Here is a 17910-nt window from a genome sequence, read left to right as displayed (position 1 = left end):
CTTCTGCAGTAAATGATTCTGTAAGATTAACATGGAAAATCTTTAAAGGAAGCTTGAAATGCAATACTACTCCATCATGGGACAGGTCAGGGAAAACTTCTATATAGACCTACATCAACATATGCATATCAGCTTATGACATGCCAAGTATGACATATGCATCAGTGCTGGTTAGTAAGAGTCCTTGGTGCCAAAATTATTTCCAAGAAATCTGGCTCCATTAATTGCTGATATCCCATACTCCTTTACCATTCTTTTGGGTATTAAGAACAGGTTCTTTCTGAGGATGACATGAAGAGGAGATGTATGTAGAGAACTAAAAAAGACTCCATTGCTGAGAAATGTTTTGAGAAGCATCATTCAGACAGTTATTTTTTTTTTATATCTGCTTGATAGTGCTTGTTTGAAAGTGCAATTATACACAGCTATACTAGTTAGCATGCTCATACTTACATATTTGTGAGTATTTATCCTCTGTATGGACAGGGAGAACAACAGAGAGACAAAAGATAGTAAGCAATTCTCTTCCTATAAAAACAAACACATTTTGCCTTTTCTTTATTCTCCAATGCGAAGGAGGCTCTCAGATCCTCCACAATTTAACAGGAGGTCACCATCCTAGCTAGATCCTGTTTTTCCAGAACATCCTCAGCCCACTTTGATGACTAAGCAAAGATCTGATTATGTGATCATCCAAGGAGCAAAGATGAGGGAAGATGAGCCCAGGCAGCTGGCTGAAGACAGGATTCCGTTTTATTCCTTGCCCAAGGCCTTCCAACACCTTTGTGCAACTGAGCATACCAGCAGCTGCATCTTATCAAAAGAGGTTTGAGAAATTATAAGAGATAAACACTGTAAAAAAAATTCTTTATTGTGGTTAAAATATGTGTATTTTCATAGAACATCTGTAATATTGCATGCAAAGATTTATTTTTTGAAAAATCAACATTATTATCTTCATGACATATAACCATAACATATAATACAACCCCCTGAGATAATAGGATTTTCCTTCAGTTTCTTTCCTTACAACTCACTGCTTACACAAAAAAACCCACTGATCACTTTTTGCCTATATTTGAGAAGCTTACGCTTGTGAGCACATCTCACATCTTTCTGCCATTTTGGTCTCTCCTCCATCCTCTTGCCACCTGAGTTTCTGGTACAGCAGTACAAGCACACACTTTGAACATTAAAGTTCCTGTACACAAACCAAACAAATGTTACTCAACTATCTCTAAGGTCTCATTTGGATCAGATGTTAATGGAGGATAAACTAATGCTGGGAGGAAGAGAGCTCTTCCTCAGACAGCATCCATCCTGCGCCCATTCTATGGGTGCTGGTGGCTTCTGGGGGTGGAAGCAGGGTGTGTGTTCATGCCTGGGTGCATGTGGATCTGTGTGGATGTGCGTAGGTGCATGTAGACCTGAGTCGCAATGGGTGGGATAGGGAAGAGCAGTAGATGCCATCTAATGCCAAAGGTTGCTCTGGTTCTGCCCAGCCCTGGAGGAGGTTTGGAACAACAGAGAAGGGACATGGAGCGCTGCTTACTTACTTCTCTCATACCCTTCCTAGGAATGGAGGGTGAATAGGCAAGGGGGAATATACTGAGCAAAAGAGAGGGCCTGCACCTGTGTGAAAGCATGCCTGGGGTGCGGGAACTCAATGGCCTCATTTGATTTGTACTGTAAGCTTGTCATTGGGGTGGCTTTATTTTACTCAGGGCCTGGCCAAGTTTTTAACTTTTTCTCTCCAGGTAAAGGAGGCTCAGGACTTTATTTTGACATGCCTTCGTATTTTTTTTTCTTTTTGATAATACAGGTTAGACTAATTATACAGCAGACTTGTTGATAATGTACTTTGACTGTTCTGAGTATCGGGGATTCCTCTCCCAGCCCTGTCGAATTTGTGTGAGAGGTTTGTCTAGACAAGGAAATATCAGCACAGATTTGACAACCAGTACAATGCACGGAAAAATGAGGGAGAGCATATAGGCACTTGGAAGATACCATCTGTACGATGATGGGCTCAGGAACCATTTTCCACCATAAACCAGGGTGTGTGCAGTGCACAAAATCAGTGTCAGATATCCCAGTTTGGACTAGAGGAGAACAAAGGAAAGAAAGAAAAAAGTGGAGGTTAAAACAGTAAATTAAACCAGAACAAATGCAATTTACAGGACACAGCAAGCTTTGTGGAACGTGCCAACTGTGGGACTAATTGGGGACTGCTGAAATGAAACTGTTTTATATAATATAAAGGCTCTTATTGTTTTTTAATAAAAGATTCATTCAAATGGATCTAGGTGAAACACACTTCTTTGTTTTTTTTCTCCTTCAACAGTCCTGATATAATTTTTGCTAGCTCACTCATACTGCCTAGTGGTTGTCGTATTTGTGAAAATGAAGAGAAAATGCTGAAATTCAGTGGAGAGATCCAAGCTTTTATATGCTCTAGTGCTAATCCACCCAGAACTACCACACTGTGCAAGTTTTTGGCCTTGATAAAACATTCATTGATAGTAATTTCCCCTTCCCTTGCCTCCCCTCCCCTGACAGCCCAGCTCCTGCAGAGGCACAGCAGCTTGCACCAAGCTTCCTCCAAACGGGGGGCTGGGATTATAGTGTTACCAAGGCCAGCCTGTTTATAGGCACAGCAGTTTTTAGAGTCTGCAGAAGCTGCAGATTCTCTTTAGACGCTTGGCATTGAGAGGATCTGAGTTATAAAGTAATTTTTCAGACCTCTTTTAACTGAATTATTTTGTGAACCAACAAAATTAGCCCAATAAATGGTTAAAATATTTTGTGACTTAGTTCAATAGTGGAATTTGAGAATTCTACAATGTCAGCTTTCTGTTTGTCACTTAGGAGCTCAAATCTTGCCATTTTTCTCTTGTTAACGCAGTAATCCCAGTTGTACCGCAAGCGGCCATCAGAGCAGTCGTGGTTTTTTACAGGTGAGCTGTATAGCCATGTAGAATTTTTTTCATGTGATGGTAGATAGTGCACACAGCACATTTGGAGATACTAATGGAGGAAAGCCCTAAGTAAGTCTCTAGTAAACCTGCCAGTGCTCATAGTTTATAAGGGAAGAAGGTTTTTTTAGAATAAGTCTTATTCTTACCTGTACAAATCGAAATTCTCGCCAGTTGACATTGTTGCTGACTGAAGGCAAAGAAGTTATTCCCAGAAGAACAAATAAAAAAAATCCTAAAATCCCCAAAGCCAAATAAGAGTCACTAAGCCAGGCATTAGTATTGTCGAGTGGTTCTGTTTTATTGTTCAGTGCCTGAAGAAAAGAAAACCAGGTATATCTTAGTGATAGCAGTTTCGGGATCAATATGCAGAAAAAATATCCTTTAAGGAAACTAGGAGGTAAATGTTATACATTACATCTCTGAAAATCATTGGAGATTTACTTTGAATGCCTACTCAAAAAGCAGAAGAGGCATTATATTACATATAGATTCCATGTACCTATAATTGTGGTGCGTATTTTCCGCTGCTGTAGACCTACTGTTGAGGACACGTATGTGAGCTTTTGTTCTTAATAAGGTCATAAAGACAAAATGTGTGCCATTTTTAAAGTAAAAATGTGTGCCATTTTTAAATTAAAAATATGTGCCATTCTTAAAGGTATATGGAAAAATAGGGAAATATGTTTCTTTACATTACTCTTAATGTTTACATTTTCCCTGCTTATTTTATTAATATGTAAACTGTCTAGGAGGAAGACTGAGGCCAGAAATCCCCTCAACTCAACATAATACCAACAAACTTTGGATATACCAATGGCTAAAAGTAACACAGAAACTAGGAAAATAACCCTATTGTAAAGAACATTAGACTGTTCACATGAATTTCTGAAGCTCAAGATAGAGGGTACTATTTGTAACAGGGCCAGAAGAAAGGAAGACATAGAGCAGGGAACAAAACTTACCTGGGAGACGATTTGACTGCTGATTCTCCATCTTACAAAGGAGCGAATTGGGATAACGAGAGTGTACAAAACATGCAGAGAAGCAAATGCCAAGGCTACTAGTCCAAGTTGTTTTCTACACAGCATCCATTTGTCCAGCCAGTCTGGGAAACGGCGGTATTTGGTACCTCTGTATAACTGAATAATTGCAGCAAGTATACCAGGAAGGTAAACCAAGGCAAGAAGGGTGAGTGCCAATATAGGGCAGATCCGATTTGGAATGGAAATTGCAATAAAAAAAGAAAAGTCTTTGTTTTCATTAACATAAGGGTAAATTACATCACGAGTCAAACAGTAGAAGAAGAAGAATGTGACTAGGCCAAGGGACAAAAGGATGGGAAACTTCCACATTGGAAAGAGCTGCAGGGGGTAATTTTCTATTTCCTGAGCAGCCAAGAGGGATCCTTGATCTAATGGAGTGAGACCCAGTGCACGAACAATATCCATCACCATTTGTTTAGCTTCCATGTCATCTCCACAGACAAACACCTGCAGCCAAAAACAAACAGAAGTTTTATTTAGACAGACTTTTGTGACACGTTCTCTACTGCCATCCTGCCTGGATATGGACGATGAGCCTAGCCTACTTGCTGGCTTCCCTGCTGGCCTTAATTTATATAGGCAAAAAGTAGCCTATAGGTACTTTCTTGACCAACAAGTCCAAGAACTAAGAATATGAATCTTTTCTTTGGGGAAGGAGATTGTTTCAAGAGGCAAGATTTTGTATCTGAAAAGAACAATATATTGCACACTTAGTACAAGTCTTTGCCTAGAAGGCTTGACATACTCTTCCGAAGACCTGCAAGCACTTTGTAAGCACTAGATTTTATAGGAGTAAATAGGAGCAAAATTTTCAATTGCTGCTACAGTGGTCTGTAAGTACTCCAGGGAACTGGGGACAGAGATCTTTAAAACATGATTGCCCTATCACAAAAGTAAATATTGTTTCTTCCCAAGTCTAGTGAAATAGTGAAGAAACTGTCTTTTTTGTGAGTGTGCAAGACAATACTCCTTTTGGAACTGGGAGAAATGGGACAATTTCTGCTCTCATTGATATGATGAAGGCTTGTAGAGCCTAGGCTTGGAAGTCCTTGGGTCTTTAGTTTAGCCAAAACCATTTATCTGGCAGCAGAAAGCAAAGCTAGCAGTGGTTTGAGTAGCTGGCTGATTTCATGCTTTGTACAAGAGCAGTGTCCCTCAGAGCAGCAGAAAACAGGGCAATAATAAATGATTTGTCTTCAAGTAAGCTGCTGTGTTGCTTTTTATGACCAGCTCTGTGCTCACTGGCCTGTGGTTAAGGAACTGGTTAAAATGGTTTACACACACAGTTGTGTTAAACTTCTGTAGTGTTGGATTTTGATTTAGATAACTTCATTGATTTATTCAGTTTCCAGCTCACTTCTGTTACCCATACTCATTCTATTGCCCCGTCATATCCCTTGCCTCCCTTTTTTTGCTCTCTTCATTTTATTCTTGCTTTGATATATTTCTCCTATCTCCTTTCTGTTTAATTTTACAATCCTGGTGAACAACTGATGAAGCCTGCATTTCTTCCTGATCTGCTGTCTCTCTATTTGTAGCTTTGCTATCTTTCTTCCTTGCTTCTCTAGTGTCTCCAAACACCTTACAAAGTTCAGAGGCAAGATATTGATATTCCTTGTCATGCCATATTGCAAGCCAAAAGTAAATTTTAGCTCATATTTAATTTGAAATCGGTGATTATAGTGAAAATACCATCTCAGTCCTGTCTGATTCATATGTCCCATGCGTGTTTTGTCTAGCTGTTAAGAAGCCGCATGATATATAACTCTATGGCATAGGAAACCCCCGTTGCTCAGTCTTACCTGCCGGCTTGCGTCCAGTGTGCCCGACTGCAAGGCCCAGGCTGACACGGTGTTAAAGGCTTTCACAACCTTAGCGCCGGGCACCAGCTGAGCGAGGTACTCTGCGTTGGATTCGGGATACTGGTTTATTTTTAAGTTGTTGCTTATGTCCACCAAGACTTTTCCACGGAGAATTTCTGCTAGTGGTATAAGGAAGTTGTAATGTTGCCTCTGGATTGCTATAATGATGATGGCAGCTTTCTGCGCTGCCTCTGCGTGGCTCAACACCTCTGCATCCTTGGGAATTAGGCTGGATGTCTGTGTGCTCCGGCTTCCAAACACGACGGGGTAGCCAGCCTGAATCATTTTATACCCCAGAGCTCTTCCAAAATCTCCAGTTCCAAATATGCACACTGTCTCTCTTTTGTTAGAAGTGTTAGGAGACAAAGCCATTACGTTGGAAGAGTTTTTAGTCATCTGTTTAAAAAAAAAGTAATAGGAACAAACTAAGCAAAATATCAATCTCTTGAAAAGGAAAGGTGAGCATCCACTCTAGCTATACAGAATAAACACCTGAGAGTTTTCTTACCTCTTAATATGCTTCCTGCACACTCTTCTGAATACACACTTTCAGAAGATTTCTGTACAGTTTTTAAAAAACAGTTCTGAATATTCACCTCTCCATCTCTTATGACACCCTCTTTTCCATCCATTTTAAGGATTTTAACATTCAGCTGAACTGTTGCAGTTTTCCTCTCTCAAAGGGAAAGCAGGAGGAAAAGATACAGGAGCACAGAAAGCAGGGGTTGCACATGTTTCAGAGTAATTTCTGCTTACTTATGCTACAGAAGAACATTGAAGAGGAGTGTGTTTCTAATCAGATTAAAACCTGGAAAGTCTTTTGTGAAATACTTGAAGAGATATTATAAAAGGTAGCTACAAACCTATCTGTTGTCCTCAGTATTTCTTTAATATGACTAGCCAGTGTCAGTTTGTTTTATTATTGTTCTTCAATTTCCTGAAGAATGCCCTGTGAAGCATTGGGACAGTGGAATTGGAATATTTCATGTTGAACATTTATTTTTGATATTTATATATTACTCATAATAAAATTCTCTTTGAGGTTTTTATCTGTCCTCCTTTATCACTGCACCTGGAATCTCCAAAGTCTTTAATGTATTATCCATGCCATAGCAGTATGTATGCTCTGTACTTGCAGAGTGAGACCCATGATACAAACACAGAATCAAAAATATCTGCTCCAACGGTCTTGCAGTAAGTCCAGATGCTGTTGTCCTTACTTTACAAAAGGTAAACGCAGACCAGAAAACCTAAGGCCCAAAGGAAGACCTCCAACAGGAGATCTTGAGAGACCCCTCTCTTGAACTGGCCAGCAATTTAGTACTTAGAGCAGCCATCTAATTTACAGGAGCCCTGATTCAAGTATTTCACTGCATCGCAGGTAACTGTCTGTCTTAATTAAAGCTGTGGGAATAACTGATTGTCCAATTTGCAGGAAAGAAATGCATGAAATAGTTAGCTAGACCCAAAACAATTGCTTTGCTACTGCTGTTTGTTAACCCTTTGCTTGCACTCTTCTGCGAAGCACTGTTCAGAAAGAAACTCTGCCATTTAAAAATACTGAGATGATGTTCTTCACTTCCTTTTACATTTTTCTCTAGCCAGAATAGTTTTTGCTTTTTAAAAATCTGGCATGATTTTAAATTGTCTGACCCAAAACTTGCATTTGTTTGGGGAATAAAATAATCAAGCCTGAACTTCCTCCTACCCTGCTGTGACCTAGAGTTAAGGGCTGTGACTCACGGATGCACACATTGTTTTGGCCTGTGCTGTAGGGTGTAAGCTTCACTAGCAAGATAGGCAGAGAAATGCTTATTCTGAGAATCATATGTGAAGATTTTGGCTTGAACTAACTCTGTATGTAGCTAGCTAGCCCTCAGTTGGCATCAGTGCCTGCTCAGCACTGTTCTTGTAATGAGCTGTGGGAGCCCTGGGATTTAGAAAGCTGCCAAGGGAGTTTGCTTCTGGTCATTAGGGGAGGCATTGATTTAGGCAGAGAGGGCCCAAGGATCTGTGTGCTCGTGGCCTGTGTGGCTTGTGCAGGTCCCATGGGAGGCTTTGCAGCACAGCAGGGTTTAGCCCCAGATTTGATGATCTTAAAGGTCTTTTCCAACCTAAACGATTCTATGATTCTTCTGAAGCTGCAGTCCCAGCTACCCAGCTGGACTCTGTACTTTGTCAAGTAACACACTGAGCATTAAAATAGATCCTCAAAGGGACCCATCTGAATGTCTCTTGCATATTTGTGTGCTCTGACACATGCATACAAATGCAAAGTCCTTTGACATATTTAAAAATCATTCTCTGAGGGCTTTATTAATGTCCCATGAGGCTCCAATGTGACTAAAGCTATAAAATTCCTTTTTGGGGATAGTCTGTATTTCAAAAAGAACAGAAGAGTTGCATATGTAATATTAATAAATAGTCCAACTCAGTATCTAATAAGACTCAACTTTCCTTTTCTTTTTAACAAAGTAGGCTCCTATCTAAAATGAAAAGTAAAACTTATTTGTAATACATGATTGTCCAATTGAAAACTTCTGTATTTGCCCTCAAGAAATCATTAAGTTATTGCTCAGTGAACTATGCAAATCGTTCTCCTCTCCAAAGTAAGACTGGAAAAAAACAAAACTCAAATGGGTGTTATCAGGTAATATATTTGGTAGATCGGTTAAAGCTATGTTTTGTTTGAGCTTATAAAAATAGTTAATACAGAAATGGATCCACCAGCAAGAAATAAGTCTATAAAGTGCTTCTGTTGTTCCCTAATACTGAACATCTCATTTGCTTGTGAACACTGAACTCATCTTGCTGGAAAAGAGAAAAAGAGGGAGATGAAAAGAAAAATTAATGTAAGGAAGATTTTTTTTTTCAAAATACAGTTTTTTGGAGCACTATCGAAGATGTAAAGGGACTTGTACAAGGCAGTGAATATTATTGCATAGAAAGCTGAAGAGAGTTAAAGCTGCCTTTAATACTGGTGGTCTAATTCAGCTTAATACCATTTTTAACAAGAGAGACAATTTGCTTGAATAAAGTAATCAGAATTTACCTTTTCTTTTTAAAAATTACTTAATAGGGATGCCCATAGCTGTTATGATGGTACACATTATATATTAGAAATAAACTGGTCACCAATGAATTTTTCAACAAATTCAAAAGTCTATTGTAAAACTGATATTAATTTAATAGTGCATCTGCTACTTCTGAAAATCAAATGTAAGACGAGGCAAATTTGCTTTTAAATCCCAGGCCTTCTGAAACATGCCTCCTTCTAACAAAGACAGAAATTAAATTAATTTTTTCCATCGAATCCTTTTTTTCCTTCCTTCCAACATGCTTTTGTGCCACCTGGCTGTTGTTGAACTAAAAGAAGGTTGTGGGCTTTGCAATGTACTTCTGGAGGTTAATTCAGGTGGTAGGTTATGAGCACGTAGACAGTGCATAGATAAATTCTGGCTTTGCTGTGTGTATTTGAAGAAAATGCAGCCTCTGGTGGCAACTGGGTTGGTGTAAAGTCAAAGCAAGGAAAATGGCCTCCCAGAGTCCATGACAGCAATAGCTGCAATATGAGAAGATATTAATTTTTTATAGGACAAGGTGTTTTATTGTCATACATCAGTGTGAAAGATGGGAAGCAGAAGTACATCACAAGGAACACAGGGCCTGTCTGGTGTCTGGAGCTCAGCCCAAAGGCTGACACTGGGATCTCAGTAAGCAGCTGATGGCAGCGAGGGTCTGCTCCGTACCCACAGGTTACACTGAGTGCTCTCAAAGCACCAGCGGGAAGAAGAAATACCAGCAAAGAAATATGTAGTAATCATGATCAGTTCTTTTATATATGTAGCCATATATTATCTGAGAAAAAGCCATAGAGATTTGTATCCACACATAATATTTTTACTTGTATCCATCCCCCTAACATTAGAGCACTAGTGATGTCTTTTGTTATTTGGAAGATAATCCATGCAAGCTTCTGCAGTGATTAACTGTGTCCTTTCTGTTCTGCATTGTTGCTGTATTCTTATACACTGAATTATCCTATTTTAAGGAAAATGGTGGTAATCTCTGAGTTTACTTGATCAGGAATGATAAAAGAAGGCGCTGAAAGAAAAAGAAAAGCTAGCTGCAAAACTGTTGTTTCTACCCACTGCATAAACACTAGGGGAACTGAATGAAGGTACAATGTTTAGTTCAGCAGTTATACGTAAATACGTTGATTATGTAGGAATTTGAATGAAGACAGGCACATTGATTTGCACATGGGAAGAAGGAGGGATCTCCTAGCAGAAACTAGGATGAAGTACAGTGCCACAGATGAAGTACGGTGCCAAAAGCAGAAAGGCAGAAATGGGACTGAGACATAGACTGGGATGGATAATGGAAAGCTCAGAAAGATGTAACATGAAATGGCACATGGGAGATCAGTGGAATGATTCAAAAGGTAGAAAGACAAGATGAAAGGAGCAGGAAAGAGTAAGTTTACTATTTACATTTAAAAAAGAAGCAAAACAAATAACATTGATAGTGATCTCAAGTGATTATCTAGTCCATCTCCCTCCCTAAGGCAGGAGGAATTATGTTTAAACCAAATCTGACAGATGCTCGTCTAACCTGTTTGTAAAACCTTCCAGTGTTGTGGATCCTGAAGTCTTCCTTGCTTACTGCTTTCTCAGCCATACTATTAGGCCGATTTTCCTGTGTGTAATCTATATTGCCTCCTCCACAGGAGACATGGGTGTCAATTTATCCCCCTTCTCTTTGCAGCAGCCTTTGTTGGACATGAATGCTGTTACCATTTCACCCTTTTCTTCTCTAGATAAAACAACCCCAGATCTTTCCCTGCAATGCTTGCTTCTGAGAGTGGTGATCTTTCTCATGGCTTTCTTCTGATCTTTCTAGGCTAAACTGCTCCCACTGTTAATTAAAAGTATGGTGCTAAAACTGAATGCAGTACTCTTGCTGAGATCTTACCAGGTAGAACAGGATTGCTTCACTTGCCTCATATACAACACATCATCCCGCTGTCACATTTGTCTTATTCACAACACAGCTGATTCATAGTCAGCTTGTGATGCATTAGGGCTGAGTATTTTAACAAGTAGTGTGTGGCAACAGGAACCATAATGTGGAGTGAAACAGCTGGTGCTGAGCACACGGTATTCACACTATCCATGTGTCAGAGATTTCCACCTTGGACTAACTTTGGTCTAGTACTGCAGCCTGAGTGCCCATTAGCAGCTGCAGTGCATTGAGGTGCACCTAAAGCGTCCTTTGGCTCAGCTTTTGTGGAAAGGAATCTAGTTTCGTATGCTCCAAGAGCACTCCGTGGTGTAAAGCAAAGTTTGAAAAGTGGTGATCTGCTTCTACATCTGATCAGAACTGAAATACTAATGTAAATGCATCCTGTTACTCCCAGTCCTTTAATTGGACTGCTCCCATGACACTTGCTCCATCCTTGATTTCTGTTGTTTTTTCTGACTCAGAGCTGTACCGTGATGTATCACTTGTCCCTATTGAACAGCACCATATTTTTTCAAACTGTAGCTTCAATTTGTCAAGATCATTTTGATTTCTAAGCCTGTCCTCTAACGTGCTTGCAGCCCTTTCCAACTTTGTCAGCCCTTTCCAACTTTGTCAGATTGTCAGCTTGAATAAGCATAGTGTCTATTCTGTCATCTACTCCTTCTAATGAAATTCTGGAACAGGAATTTTGCAAGGAGAGACCCCCTGTGTATCTGCAGTAAATGTAGTCTTCCATTTTGACAATGATTAACTGAGAGACTGAAAATGTTTCTTTCGCTAGTTCTGCAGAACCTTACCTTATATTAGTTTAATCTAGGCTGCATTTTCCTAGTATGCTTTTGAAAATCTTCTCTAACATTTACCATACTAAAGACTTCACTCATGTCAAGTTGTATAGCCTCTGTGATTCACAAGGCCTGTTATCCTGTTATAAGAGGAAATGAAGTTGGTTTGGAATGCTTTGTTCTTGATTAATCCATGTACCTGTAACCCGTTTCTTTCTTATCTTCTATTTGCTTCCTCTATTTGTTTGAGAAATGTACTTAAATGGATTGAGCCATAATTCTGCACCTCCTCTTTCTTCTTACTTTTAAAGATAGCTGTTATTCTTGCCTTTCCAGTCTCTCAAAACATTACCTCTTCCACACAGTTCTTAAAGATTAATGACTGTGGAAATGCTTCAGTTATCCCCTGAACAATGTGGGGTGAATTCCATCAGCCTTGCTGATCTCAGGTCATTTAATTCACCTGAGCACGGCCTAATCTCTTTCTTCTGTCATCTACCTGGAATTTTCAGCTCTTTGCTACTGATGTAAACCGTTTTATCATGGTTGACCCTTCTAGTGAAGAAAGAGCAGAACAGGCATTACAGAGTTGGCTTTCTTGGAGTCATTAGTCAATAGCTTTCTCTCAGTTGAGTGGTGGATCAATTCTCTCCTTGATTTTCCTTTAACGGTTTATGTTTTTACAGGAAACTTCTTGTTATTCTAGATATACTTTACTAATTACACTTCTTTTTGTGCTGTGGCTTTTCAAATCTTATCAACATAATAGTACTTTTCTTCTGTGCTTGTCTGTAGGTTTTGATTTGTGTATGCTATTTGAGTTTGAACTTTCCGAAGAACTCACAGCTCCAGCCACACGGCTGTCGTACTGCAGTCCTTGCTCTGTGTTGCAATTTTTGTGTCTCTGCTTTTAACTAGTTTCTTTAAGCAGTTGCCAAATCTTCTGACCTCATTTTCCTCTCAAATTGCACCTTTATGGAACATCACCTTCCCACCTTCAGAATCTAGTATACTCTGCTTATTATTCTCCTAGGTGGACAAGTCCATTTTTGAGCACTTGATCTTGTCTGGTGGCCTGTGGTGGTTCCCAGCCATGACAGAACCTCTGTATTTTCCCCTCTATAATTTTCCAAAACCTTCTACTGGGTCTATGTTCTTTTATCTTTTGATTCAGGGCAAAAATTTAGATGAAGCAGGATATAAGGACTATGGGCAGATAAATGGCCAAAGCATTGCAAGGAGTTTTATTCTTAGTTATGTAAAAGGAAGGTTTATAGGTAGCATAAGAAGAGAGTTAATGGCCAGCACAGCTGTGATGCAGGTAGGTTATGGTGTTGTCTACTGTAAGAACCAGTCTCAAGATTTACAACACTGATCTATTTTTCAACTTTTTTCTTTCTTTTTAAGCTCATTGTAAAAATCATAACCCCGAAGGTGGTCATAAAGATTATATGCAGAACAAATATTATGAGAGTGTAACTTTAAAAAGTGAAGTATCAAAGGCCCTCTTTCTATGTAAACTAAATATTTTGACTGCTATTTCCTTGTAAATAACAGCAGGGACTCTGTTACACTATGCAAATAATAAACAGTGCTAGGCATAAGAATGGCCTCTCTGGAGCAGCTTGCCATTGTTCTGGTACAACATTCTGGAGGCAAATAAAGGTCCTGACATGATACAACTGGCTGATTATGTAGCATACTGGGCCAGATTCATCTGTGTGAATTCATATACATTTATACATGAGTCATGACAACAGTACTGACTGCATATTCCAGTGATTCAAGTACTACAATATCAGTATGAACAGTCTGTTTTCTAGGTTCACCTTTCTAGAAAAAACTTGTTTCTCCAGATTTCAAAAGGGTTCTTTTTCTATAACGATGGGGAGACACCTGAGTTGACACTTTGGAGCTTATTAAATTTAGTCCATTGCACAGCTGAACTCTAATAGTATCTTGCTGCATGAAGGAGTTATTTCTTCCCTCATGTTCGCTAACCTTTGGTGTTTAACTCTGCTTGTACAGCAGTGAAACTGGGACATTTGGGATGAGCAGTTTGGCTTCAGACTATGCCCTCTTGTAGACCTCATTTTAAGCTACTGACATGGCTTCTTACATCTCACCTTAACTCCACTGCTCTTTTAATACAGAGGATTTGTCTGGTTTTGTTTTCTTTTTTTCCAAATATCTCGTTTTCATTACAGCGAAGATCAGCTGAACTTTCTCACACAGCATCCACATATGTAAGTCCTCAAGCCTCTGCTAAAGGTCTTTTTCAGCCAAAGCTCTGTATCTCTCCGGTTAGGAAGCACCTGAAAACATGCGGTTGCTTACATGGATTCAAGAACTTGGTTACATAGTTTGAACGACACAGGCAGGGCTGAGCACATGCAACTCATTTCACCTACAAAAATTCAGAACGTGTCTCTTCCAAAACACTTTGAAAACAGATTTTCACCACCACTATGGAGAGAAGGCACAGCACGCTGTTGGACTTGATGTGATTACACGTCTTAATGTTGCTGGGCAACTGTGAGCTGATCTTTAATTGGCATTTATTGTTGAACTTGTGAAAATAAACACTTTGGAGGTGTCCCGTGTCCTGCAGACCTTCCTCATACCTCTTTGAACAGATGAAACAGGTTCAATCAGGTTTGCTTCCCCAATGCCTCTGTGTACACCTGATCCTTCCCTAACTGATAAACATACATTCTTCTCAATCATGGGTGGGCTCCACTTGTGGTAACCACGGTGCTTTGACAGCATGCTAATGATGGCATGCACTCATGCTGGTGGCAATGAAGAACACTGCCTACAACCAAGAGTGTCAAAGGCAGTGGAAGTGGCCGGTTTTTTTTTGTTTGTTTTTTGTTTGTTTTTTTTTAATATCAAGTCTCTATTTTCATTGCTTCCTTCAAATCTCTATATACCTGTGGATGGGCATGGTGAACTTCAACCAAATAAGTAAATGAGTACATATTTTTATTTGTAATTATACTTTTTAAATTGGTAATTACATTTTAGTTTTCCATGCTGACAAGTTCTCCAAAGTTAAACAGTTTCTTTCAGGAATAGAGTTAATTTTCATTATTGTCTTAGCTGTTTATTTCATGTACTGGCAAGTAGAAGTCATCCCCAACTGTTTGTTTTGGTTTTTTTTTGTAAATGAGAATCCCACTTTGTCTTGTCATCTATGATTAAAAGGCATATATTAGACAAAAGTGCCCTAATATTCTAAAATTACATGTAGTAGCCCATTAAATATAGTAGAAAAAGAGAGTGATTAATACTTCATTTCTTGCATATGTAGTACTCCAGCTTTGGAAGTATCTTTATGAAGTATTTCACACATGCATAATATTCAGTTATCCTGGTATAGCTTGGAAAACAGGTGAAATGCCATTTAGAAAGTCTCCTCAGAAAGACATGTACACTACTCTGAGGCAAACTCATTTACTTAAAATTTCATTTTATCATTCCCACAGAGAGATAAAGAACGCACTCTATAACAAATACTGTTTCTTATAAGCTGACAGCTGTAGAACCAAATCTGTTCTAAATTATAAACTGCATTTTCTGTTGCTTGATACACCTAAAACTGAAAGGCATGTGGGTAAACTACTCTCCCATGATTAATCCAGTACTTAAACACATAAAGAAAATAGCAGAATAGCTCATAACAAACGTATTACAACAAATTATTCATGAATTTTCTTCCAAGCAAATGAATATCTGCTGTTCTTCCCAGCAGAAAATCCTGGGCTCTGAGTTTTGACAAAGCTGATAAGAAGTAATTGTTTGAGACAATAAATCCTCCTACAGAGGACATTGCATTTCCCACATCTTCACTTTTTATCAGAAGAACACTAAAGCTGCCTGGAGGCTCTTCAAACAGATGAAGTATAGGCCTAAATAGATGTGCTTAATGTTGTCTAAATCATAGCAAAGTACTGAGAGGGCTGGAAATCTCACCACCTCCAGCTGCTCCCATAAACACGTAAGACCCAGCTATAACTTGAGTAATTTTCTCAGTCTTTTCAGGGCTGTTGTACTGTTCTGAGGTGCGCAGGTATTAAGCTTCAATCTAGCCCAGTCAACTGCAAGGAGAATGAAAATATTTCATAAAACACCTGAAGGTGAGCAAGGGTGAGAAGGAGAGACAGACCTGCCTACAGCGCAAGGGGCACTGGGTTTATCCTGGTTGGCCCAGGAGATATCCTGAGGCCTTGAAAGACGTTTTCAGATCTACTGCACATAGAGAAGCACCTCCTGGATTCCTGCTGAGTCCTCCCCTCACTGTGAAGCTATTCTTCTGAGCATCATTTATCTGCCATTTAGAGACATTAACAAATTGCTCGTCTCACAGAGAAATAACACTAGAAATAATGAAGCCTGGCTTCCTAGGGCTTTGTGTTTCTTGGCTGATTACAAGTGCTGATTGAAGCCGTTTCCAATCACAAGAGATGACTCCTATAACGTTTATTCTCATGGATTTTAAATGTATACAGCCACAGTATAGTCTTTCATTTTTCAGAACTCTTCTGTGGGGTCTTCAGCTGCCTTTTTTCATGCAACATAAAGAAAACAGAGCCCTCTCTCCTTCTGATATATTTGTTTGAAATCATCACTAAAAAAACGATTGAGGAACACACATAAACATACATACACTCACATACCTCTGCATGATCAGAGAAATCTCACATCCTACAGAAATCAGGCTAAAATAATGAACACCCTAAAAAATTCGTGGTGTACACACACCCACATGCATATCTGTACCACCAAAAGAGAAGGAAACAAGTGAGAAATGGCTCTTCAGCTGTGACCCTATGTCATTGTGGTCTGTTGAAAGGCACAGAGGATGAGGCAGGGGATGTTATTTGGGATGCTTTTACTGACAGCCCATCAGTAGGATACACTGTGACTGGAATTACCTGGCATTATACCAGCAACCAACCAAAACCAAACCTTCAGAGGACTAAAAATGTAAGAGTTCAAGCCACATATTTATTATGAGCTCTAGGAGTGCATGACAAGCCTGACTCTCTACCCATTCACACTAATGGAATTGTTGATTTGCAGTTAGCTTGCTTGTGGACCAGGTTGGCACAAGTGGGAATAAAATGAAGCCCAGTTGCTTCATAACACCTGTGATAAAATCAAAGGCGAGGTGGCTGCTGTGGCACAGTGACGATGTTCTTGGCTGTCTTAACACTCTTAGAAATCTGAGGAGTGAGAAGAAGTGTATAATGAAAGATTTGAGAAAAAGGAGCATGAATATGAAGTTTTCTTGCCAAAACAAATATATGTGGATATGCAACATGTCTGGAATGGGGCCAAGTAGATTTTACATAAAGTTCATTAGTCTGTGTTCTTGCTTACACAAGCCTATATACTAAATAGTGTTTAAAGACACACGATTTAACAGTGAATAACTTTATCAGCTCCCTTATTCACTTAATATGAAGTACATTAAATGTATTTACTGGCTCCTTTTGGTTTCCTTTCTTTCTTTTACATGGACTTGAACATTTTCCTCTCCCCCTTGACTGCAGTCGAGGGGCATCTGCAGAGACATGCCTGCCTTCAGGACAAAATGAACACTGATATTTCAGAAATAAAGAAATTATGTTCCTCACAAAACAAGGAGACAGTTTTAAATGCTGTTGCATTTTTCAGCAAGGAAAAATTCTTATCAGGCAATCTTTTAAAAACTATTCTTTCTCAAGATGGAAGAAATTCCCCTTCTCACTGAGCCAATGATTTCAGGACACTTTAAACGACAACCTTAAGCTACAGGCTTCAAAAATTAACTGCTGAGAAGCCTGAATTTAAAAACATGCTTTTAAAATAAAATTAAAAAAAAACAATAGAGGTGAAGTTAGTAAAAACTTTGCAGAACTGTTCAGGGCAGCATCTTATACTGAGAAATGGAAAGATCTATTTTGTTACTTTTGGATGAAAGCTCCCTTTGAGTTCAGCTCAGGTTTTGCAGATGCCTGAGCTGCTGCTCGTAACTCCCTAGCCTGGCAAGCGGGGATGGGTGTGCACAGCAGTGGGTCATTACCTCGCTCCTAGCCCAGGCGTTGATGCAAATGAAACTTCTCTACCAGGGTACTCCTGTGAGCTACTGCTCTTGGAGCACATGGTTGCCACAGAATTGCTTGCAGGGCAGCACAGGGCAGCCAGCGTTATCCTGTGCCATGGTCCACTG

At 39.4% G+C, this 17910-nt stretch overlaps 1 protein-coding gene across 1 annotated transcript; it reads right to left on the bottom strand.

Moving 5' to 3' along the window:
• Nucleotides 1-1832: 1832 nt before the first annotated feature.
• On the bottom strand, nucleotides 1833-6279 carry STEAP4 (STEAP4 metalloreductase). Its single transcript, XM_068405243.1, has 4 exons — nucleotides 5824-6279; nucleotides 3941-4468; nucleotides 3125-3289; nucleotides 1833-2102 (listed from the first exon to the last, which is right to left on the bottom strand). Exons 1-4 carry the CDS (start codon nucleotides 6277-6279, stop codon nucleotides 1833-1835), a joined length of 1419 nt encoding a protein of 472 aa, XP_068261344.1.
• Nucleotides 6280-17910: the final 11631 nt, after the last annotated feature.

The sequence above is a fragment of the Nyctibius grandis genome, chromosome 7 (assembly GCF_013368605.1).
Source record: "Nyctibius grandis isolate bNycGra1 chromosome 7, bNycGra1.pri, whole genome shotgun sequence".
NCBI lineage: Eukaryota > Metazoa > Chordata > Aves > Nyctibiiformes > Nyctibiidae > Nyctibius > Nyctibius grandis.
The sequence above is the reverse complement of the archived record's forward strand: the minus strand, read 5'-3'. Positions and strand labels throughout refer to the sequence as shown.